Source organism: Onychostoma macrolepis, chromosome 22 (genome assembly GCF_012432095.1).
Source record: "Onychostoma macrolepis isolate SWU-2019 chromosome 22, ASM1243209v1, whole genome shotgun sequence".
In the NCBI taxonomy this organism is placed as follows: domain Eukaryota; kingdom Metazoa; phylum Chordata; class Actinopteri; order Cypriniformes; family Cyprinidae; genus Onychostoma; species Onychostoma macrolepis.
The window spans coordinates 3,704,079-3,711,586 of NC_081176.1; the positions used below are offsets into that span (position 1 = coordinate 3,704,079).

General features: G+C 36.5%; 1 protein-coding gene across 1 annotated transcript; it reads right to left on the reverse strand.

The window, feature by feature from the left end:
- Positions 1-5,880: 5,880 nt before the first annotated feature.
- On the reverse strand, positions 5,881-6,949 carry LOC131529704 (sterile alpha motif domain-containing protein 9-like). The gene is made up of 2 exons (XM_058759547.1): positions 6,313-6,949; positions 5,881-6,225 (listed from the first exon to the last, which is right to left on the reverse strand). Exons 1-2 carry the CDS (start codon positions 6,896-6,898, stop codon positions 5,957-5,959), a joined length of 855 nt encoding a protein of 284 aa, XP_058615530.1. The 5' UTR covers positions 6,899-6,949; the 3' UTR covers positions 5,881-5,956.
- Between the last annotated feature and the right edge of the window lie 559 nt (positions 6,950-7,508).

A 7,508-nucleotide genomic window follows, 5' to 3' on the forward strand; every position in this document is an offset into this window, starting at 1 on the left:
TATTGAAGGAGATCCAATAATAATTGAAAATATATTTACAGTAGTAGGCTAACACCAAATGATATTTTATTATATGATAAATATCATGTTTTTAAATATGATGGATTAATTCTAAACATTGTGATTATCTCTAATATGGACACATACATAATATATATGATATTTATAACAACATAATAAATTATATTTACCATCTAAATCTAACCATGTCATGTGAACAAATGGAAAAGTCAGCCATCTTTTAATTATCATGTTAATTACTGCGCCTTTAGCCCCAACAGCAGAGGCGCTTTTTACCCCAAATACATACTTTTACATATTCTTTCTTTATTTAAAAACTGTTGCTTTAATTATCTTAAGCAAAACTGAAAATCATAAAGAAGGCCTTTGTCTCAAAATATATGCATTAGTTTTAGCGATTCTCATTTGCTACTTAAATCTACAACATTTAAAAAAACATAAAATATAAGATCAAGTATAAGCACAGAATCAACTTTGCACTTCTGCGCACGATCGCATCAAAGATCAGACAAATAAAATCGTGCATGTTGAAAAGCGAATGTTTTGCAAAGTGCTACGCCATGTTTTTGTGCCATCTAGTGGTTTAGATGAAAATAATATCAAAGGTGCCTTTTACCCGGGGCACCTTTAGCCCCGTTGTACCCTATTGTGCAAAAGTTTTAGGCCACTAGTATTTTCAACAGTTAAAAATGGTTTTAAGTCAGTTATTTCTATCTTTTGCTGTAGTGTGTCAGTAGGAAATATCAGTTTACATTTCCAAACATTCATTTTGTCATTAATTGTAATAATCCAGTGAATGTCTGACAACAGCCAGCGCTCCACACAGATCGGATCTGACCATCATCGAGTCTGTCTGGAATGACATGAAGAAACTGAGACAAACTAAATCCAAAAGAACTGTGGCAACATCTCCAAGACGCTTCAAGAAACCTACCTGCAAACCTACAGTACTGTTAAAAGTTTTAGACACTTGTGAAAAAATGCTGTAAAATGAGGATGCTGTCAAAAATAATGTCATAAATAGATTTTCTTAATCTATTAACTTCTATTAACTAAATTAAATCAACATTTGGTGTGATCATCCTTTAAATTTAAAGCAACTTTTGCCCTCGGTGCACTTGAGCAGCTTTGCAGGAGGTTTCTTGAAGCATTTTGGAGATGTTGCCACAGTTCTTCTGGATTTAGTCTGTCTCAGTTTATTCTGTTTCTTCATGTCATTCCAGACAGACTGGATGATGACCAGATCAGATCAAACAAAAATGTCACTGGATTATTACAATTAATTGCAAAATGAATGTTTGTGTCACGAATCTGGTCTGCACTCCCATTCATTCACCACTAGAGGTCACCCACTCACCACATGGACTCTCACAGCACACAGCACACTGGACTCAATTTCCCATCATCCATTGCACTATTGAGCACACAGCTGTAGGCACTAATCACACGCACACCTGATCCCACGCACACACTGATCACACACCTTATTTAAACCCTGGACTTTCTCTGCCACACTGCTGAGTATTGTATGTGTTTACCACTCGCATAGCCGTAGCTACTCTACTGAGCCCCTGTTAGTTTTCCTAGTTTTGCCCTGCCTGTTTTTCCCGTGTTTGTTTCTAGCCCGTGTTCCCTGGATTAACCCTTGCCTTGCCGTTTGGACACTGTTTGCACCCCTATTGGACTCTAGCCCGTTTTACCTGGATTATCTCTCTGCCTAGCCCCTCTGGATACTGGTTGCCGATCGTCGACCTTCGCTTGCCCTAGGATTACTCTTTGTCTTGTCCCTGCCATACCTGTTTGCCATTGTTTCGACCCTGCCTGTATTTATGACCATGCCTATAAATAAAAGCTTGTACATGGATCCGCACGTCTCACGTCTCGTCAGCCATGTTACAGTTTGGAAATGTAAACTGATATTTCCTACTGACTCACTACAGCAAAAGATAGAAATAACAGACTTAAAACCATTTTTTTTATTTAGCTGGCTAAAATACTAGTGGCCTAAAACTTTTGCACAGTACTATATATATATATATATATATATATATATACTGGGGGCTTTAAATACCCCATCATTTATGCCATGTTGGTTGGATGAAATTTAGGTAGACAACCAAGAAGTGCCAGTAAGCAGAAAGAAACCTAAATCAGTAACACAATAAATATTTAGTTTGAGCAACCTTTACCAGACCCAGTTCACAGGAAAACCCTGATGGTTTGGCTGATTTCCATAAAATACACTTAAACATTATTTAAGTCAACTTAAATGTTACAACTTGTAAAAATGTAAGTTATGTTGCAAGACAAAGTGTCGTGTAATTAACAGGTGGGGACCAACACTGTGATGCATTCCTGCACATTTTGTGCCTTGGTGACGAGACAGCGACATCCCACACCTTCGCCATTGTTTCAGGCCACGCCATTGAAACGGACTTGTTGCTTGAGGCTGTTTATCTTTTTCAAGTCCTTTTTTGTGCTTGATGTTAGCTACACTAACATCTTCCTTCCAGGAAATTTCTCCAGCATGCAGTATATCATATTGATGGACATGAGTCTTCATGTGTGAAGTATTTGAGGGCAACAGTTTTTTCTGGCCACTTGTAACGTTTTAATTTTTTGTCACATGTATTGTCTGTTGTAGGTCTCTTTGTTTGGCTTAGGTTTAATGGCACAGTGTTTGGACTGATTCTCATGTGGCAATAATCAATTTCATAGTGTTATGATGCTGCAATGTTGACAAAGAATAGGAATCTACAGTACCTAGTTTACAAAGTTTTATGTTTTAAAGAAACTGGTCTACAAAAAAACGTATTTGTGTCTGTAGGGATTGGGTTTAATGTGTAACAGTATAGCACTAATTCAAAAAAATGTTTAAAAAGAAATGTGAAAACTCATTAAATTGATATTTACAGTTGCATTTTTTTGTGTTGTGTAATTGTATTACAGAAAAATAATAATTTTACATTCCTTTGTGATTGTTATTTATTATTATTATTAGTAGTAATATTGGTAAATATAAATGTAGCAAGGCAATGAGACAACAAATAACCCAATGTTTGGGTAATGTTTAACCCAGCAACACAGTTAACCTGACCCACTGGTTGGGTTAAATAAACAACCCAGCATTCTGGGTCAAATGGCTCAACCCAGCACTTGGGTCAAAACAACCCAGCGCGTGTTCTGTCCCATAGTTACCCAGTCAACACGTGAGGTCACGCGATGATCACAGTGACATCACACCATTCTCATACGGTGATCCTCACAGTGTGAGTAATATATGAGCTCATTGTGAACTCAAAATGTTGAGCAGGTTGAGAGGAGGCAGATCAAATATCAGTCGCTGGGGGACATTCTACTTCCTGTTTCTCAACACTATCACAGAGATATCACAGTGGTGTCACATGATCAGCTCATGAGTGCACGCCCAGCTAACAGATTTCTGTTATAAGATACAAGTGAAACATACGTTACCATCATGGTGAGTAGTGTTTGCTTTAGTTGGGCTCTTGACCCTTGACTTTATAATGTTATATATTTTTGGGGGCTGCTGTAACTGTGTTTGTAAAGCACATTTGTTATGGCAAGAAAAACCAAAAAGAGACTGCAACCAGTTGATACTGGTTTGTTACTGATGATAACACAGTCATCACCTAGACTCAATATGCAGTCTTGGTGAGGTTTTATTAATCAATAGTTTCTAAATATAAAAGCTCTGTGATTATACAGTATAGGACCCAGCAGTCTCATCAGTTATGAAGGATAAAAGCATAAAACACAAACATTAACTATCCTCTCATTTAAAAACAAAGAGAGACATCAAGAATCAGTGTATGAATCTCAACAATGGTGACAATCAAAAGTTTCATGTTGCAATGCATGCTGGGTACCTAGTATCTGTGCAGTGAGTGCACTTTGACCTCACTTTAGTATGAGCACACAGTGAGGACGCTGTGAGGTTACACTTTTAGCTCACTGTTACCTCACATTGTGACCTCATCACGAGTATCCTGTGAGATCAGGGTGAGATCACTGTGAGATCAAATTGTTGACTGGGTACCTAGTGGCTGGGTTAAGGTTGGGTTATTTTTTAACCCAGCCTTTTTAGATTGTAGTAAGAACTCTAGCTGCTGCATTTTGGACCATCTGGAGTTTGTTTATTAAGCGTGCAGAACAACCACCCAATAAAGCATTACAACTTGTGTAATATGTTTTGTGTCATATTAATTCAGAAATACAGAAAATTCTAAAGGGTACACAAACTTTCAAGCAGCACTGTATGTATACATATTCTTTATTCTTAGTAGTTATTATTATAGTTCTCGTTCTTTAATTTCCCTTACTCTTTAGGAGTTCTGTATATCAAGTATAGTATACACTCCTAAAGAACGAGGATAATTGCCCAGAGCCAACTTTTTTTTTTTTCTCTTCAGGGTGTGAATAATCTCTGAGAGAAGAGGAAGCTGTCATACTGACACAACAAAACCTTCCAGCTTGTGACCATATTGTAAAATGTGACCCTGGACTACAAAACCAGTCGCACGGGTATATTTGTAGCAATAACCAAAAATACATTGTATGGGTCCAAATTATATATTTTTCTTTTATGCCAAAAATCATTAGGATATTAAGTCAAGATTGTGTTTCATGAAGATATTTTGTAAATTTTCTACCATAAATATATCAAAACTTCTGATTAGTAATATGCATTGCTATCAACATCATTTGCACAACTTTAAAAGCAATTTCCTCAATATTTAGATTTTTTTTGCACCCTCAGAATCCAGATTTTCAAATATTTTCCTAATATTGTCCTATCATAACAAACTATACATCAGTGGAAAGCTTATTTATTATATAAATGTGACCCTGGACGACAAAACCAGTCTTAAGTGTCAATTTTTCAAAATTGAGATTTATATATAATCTGAAAGCTGAATAAATAAGCTTTCCATTGATGTATGGTTTGTTAGGATCAGTACAACTATTTGAAAATCTGGAATCTGAGGGTGCAAAAAAATCAAAATATTGAGAAAATCACCTTTAAAGTTGTCCAAATGAAGTTCTTAGCAATGCATATTACTAAACAGAAATGAAGTTTTGATATATTTATGGTTGGAAATTTACAAAATATCTTCATGAAACACAATCTTTACTTAATATCCTAATGATTTTTGGCATAAAAGAAAAATCGATAATTTTGACCCAATGTATTTTTGGCTATTGCTACAAATATACTCCAGCGACGTTAGACTGGTTTTGTGGTCCAGTGTCACAAATATCAATTTTAAAAAATTGACCCTTATGGTTTTGTGGTCCAGGGTCACAAATTATATGACTGGTTTGAGGACGCAAACTGCATTCCCCAACAGTAAGTTCTCACAACTGTGTTCATCTTTGCATTACACTGTAATGATCTTGAGAGATTTCCAATATGTTTGCTCATGTTATGCTTTTACTTTAAATGACTTATTGTTGTTATTTCAAAATAAAACCTTGAGAAGTGAGTTTATGGAACATTGCTTTTATTGGAATAAATGCAGTCTTACTACAGCAAATGACTATTAATAATATCTGATCGATGTGTACAATTCCTGAAATTTTTTAAAGAAATGAACTGCTGCTACATAGAATCAGAAACTCAGTAAATCAGAAAGTACTCAATAAACCATTACAAAAGACCATTATAAAAATTTGAAGAGTTCCATTAACCCATGTCCCATAAATGGAACCTGTGCTTATAACGTTGACTGCTAAATTTTCAAAGTATTATCAGTCCATGCCAGGCAAAGAATACACTGATAGTTAAGTCTGGCAAAGCAAAAATCAAAAACAGAATTATTTAGAATTAATGACGAATATTTGTTGAGCACAGTGCAGCACTGTTTGAAGTTTATCAAATATCGCTATTACATCATTACAACACATTGTACAACTAACTGGAACTCTTCTTGCCAAAGTTAATCAAATGTTGAATAAGGCCTCGCTCATTCTTTAAAAGGCTCTGGTAAAATTTGTCCTTTATTTCATATCCTGCTGACAGAACAGAGTATAGTGTTTCCATTTTTTCATTGTTTGTTGAAGCTGCTACGATGGTTGAGTATTGCTCAGTGCTAATCAGTGGACGAAGGTCATCTATGATAAAATCCACCTTCTCGACACGCTGAATGATATTCTTCTTGTGTTTGTCCACGAACTGAGCAGCTGCAAGAAAAAGAGAATCAAATATATTACTTTAGACACAAACTAAGAATTAATACTAAAAACAGTTATATGAATATAATAACGTACATTTCTTAACATATCTGATGTTGTAGGCAACAGGTCCTCTGATGGTAAAGCCAAGGTAGAAGGAGACCAGGTCTGTATTGTACACACTGGCCGGATTGTGAGGTGAAACTTCAATTTGGTCTCTACCTCTCAAAGCAAACACCTTATGATTTCTGATCTCCCCCTCAATACGCTGAAGACCTTCGATTTCAGCAGTCTCGTGCTCTTCAGAGAGGAGATTGTTGAACTCGGTCTGGTGAACCAGTCTCTGCAAACCTCCACCGTTCCCAAGGAAGAAGAGAGGAACAAGGTAGCGAAAGCGAAGGTATTTCTGATAGGTTCTCTCATATGACTCACGCATATATTGGACACACACTTTAAGGTCTAGTGTGTTGCCTGTTTTCTTTGCACCATCAGGCCAAAACAGCATAAGCACCAAGAGGTAAAACTCTGGGCTTCTGTCTTTGTTCTGTCTCTCCCAAAGTTTCTGTAATATGTCCTGGAGCTCTGGCACTGTTCTGAGTATTCCAGAGTTTGCAGACTTCTGACTCAAGATGATGTTGGCAAGAATGTAGTTTTGAGCATCACTCTCAGTTTGGGAATTCATATGAATCTCTTTCCATTGTTCTGTGATTTGCTCCAGATCAGAAACACTTGTGCTATGGCTTAAAGTGGAAAGCAGACCTGCAAAAGACCTGAAGAATTGTTCCTCTTCTTTTATATATTTGTAATAACACTCCACAGTGTCTGTCCAAGTGTAGTGTGGATCATTTTTATCAATCTTTTTCTTTGAGTATTGTAGAAAGGTCTCAAAAAAAAAGCATTTCTCTTCAATTCTTTGGCTTAAACTGGTGAGGAGAGATTGGTGTTTTCCACACTTTTCAGAGTGGGTTAAACTGTGAGACTTTGTTTCCCGTCTGAGCACTTTGGACCATTCTGAGTTAACGTTGTTTAGCTTGTAGAAAACAGTTTTTGCTACCTGTATGTAGCCAAAAAGCCCTCTGAAGTTAAAAACAGTAGAGATGTTAGTCACACTGTCCTCTTGCATCCGTGGTTCTAGTTCCCTTTCTGCAGTCTCTGCCTCTTCTTCAAAAGCTTTGAATGCTTGCTTTGCAATCTGTAAAATGTTTCTAGAAAGATTTGCAAGGTTTTGGTTCTTCAGTTGGTTTTTGTAGACTTGTCCAAGTGTGTCTCTGATAAAAGAATTATTTGGTCCC

Bases quoted from the DNA above. Each gene is read 5' to 3' on its own strand.
- LOC131529704 (XM_058759547.1), bottom strand. From the start codon at position 6,898: ATGAATTCCCAAACTGAGAGTGATGCTCAAAACTACATTCTTGCCAAC. The intron at 6,226-6,312 runs GTACGTTATTAT...TTTTTCTTGCAG, and splicing joins CATCAGATATGTTAAGAAAT to CTGCTCAGTTCGTGGACAAA.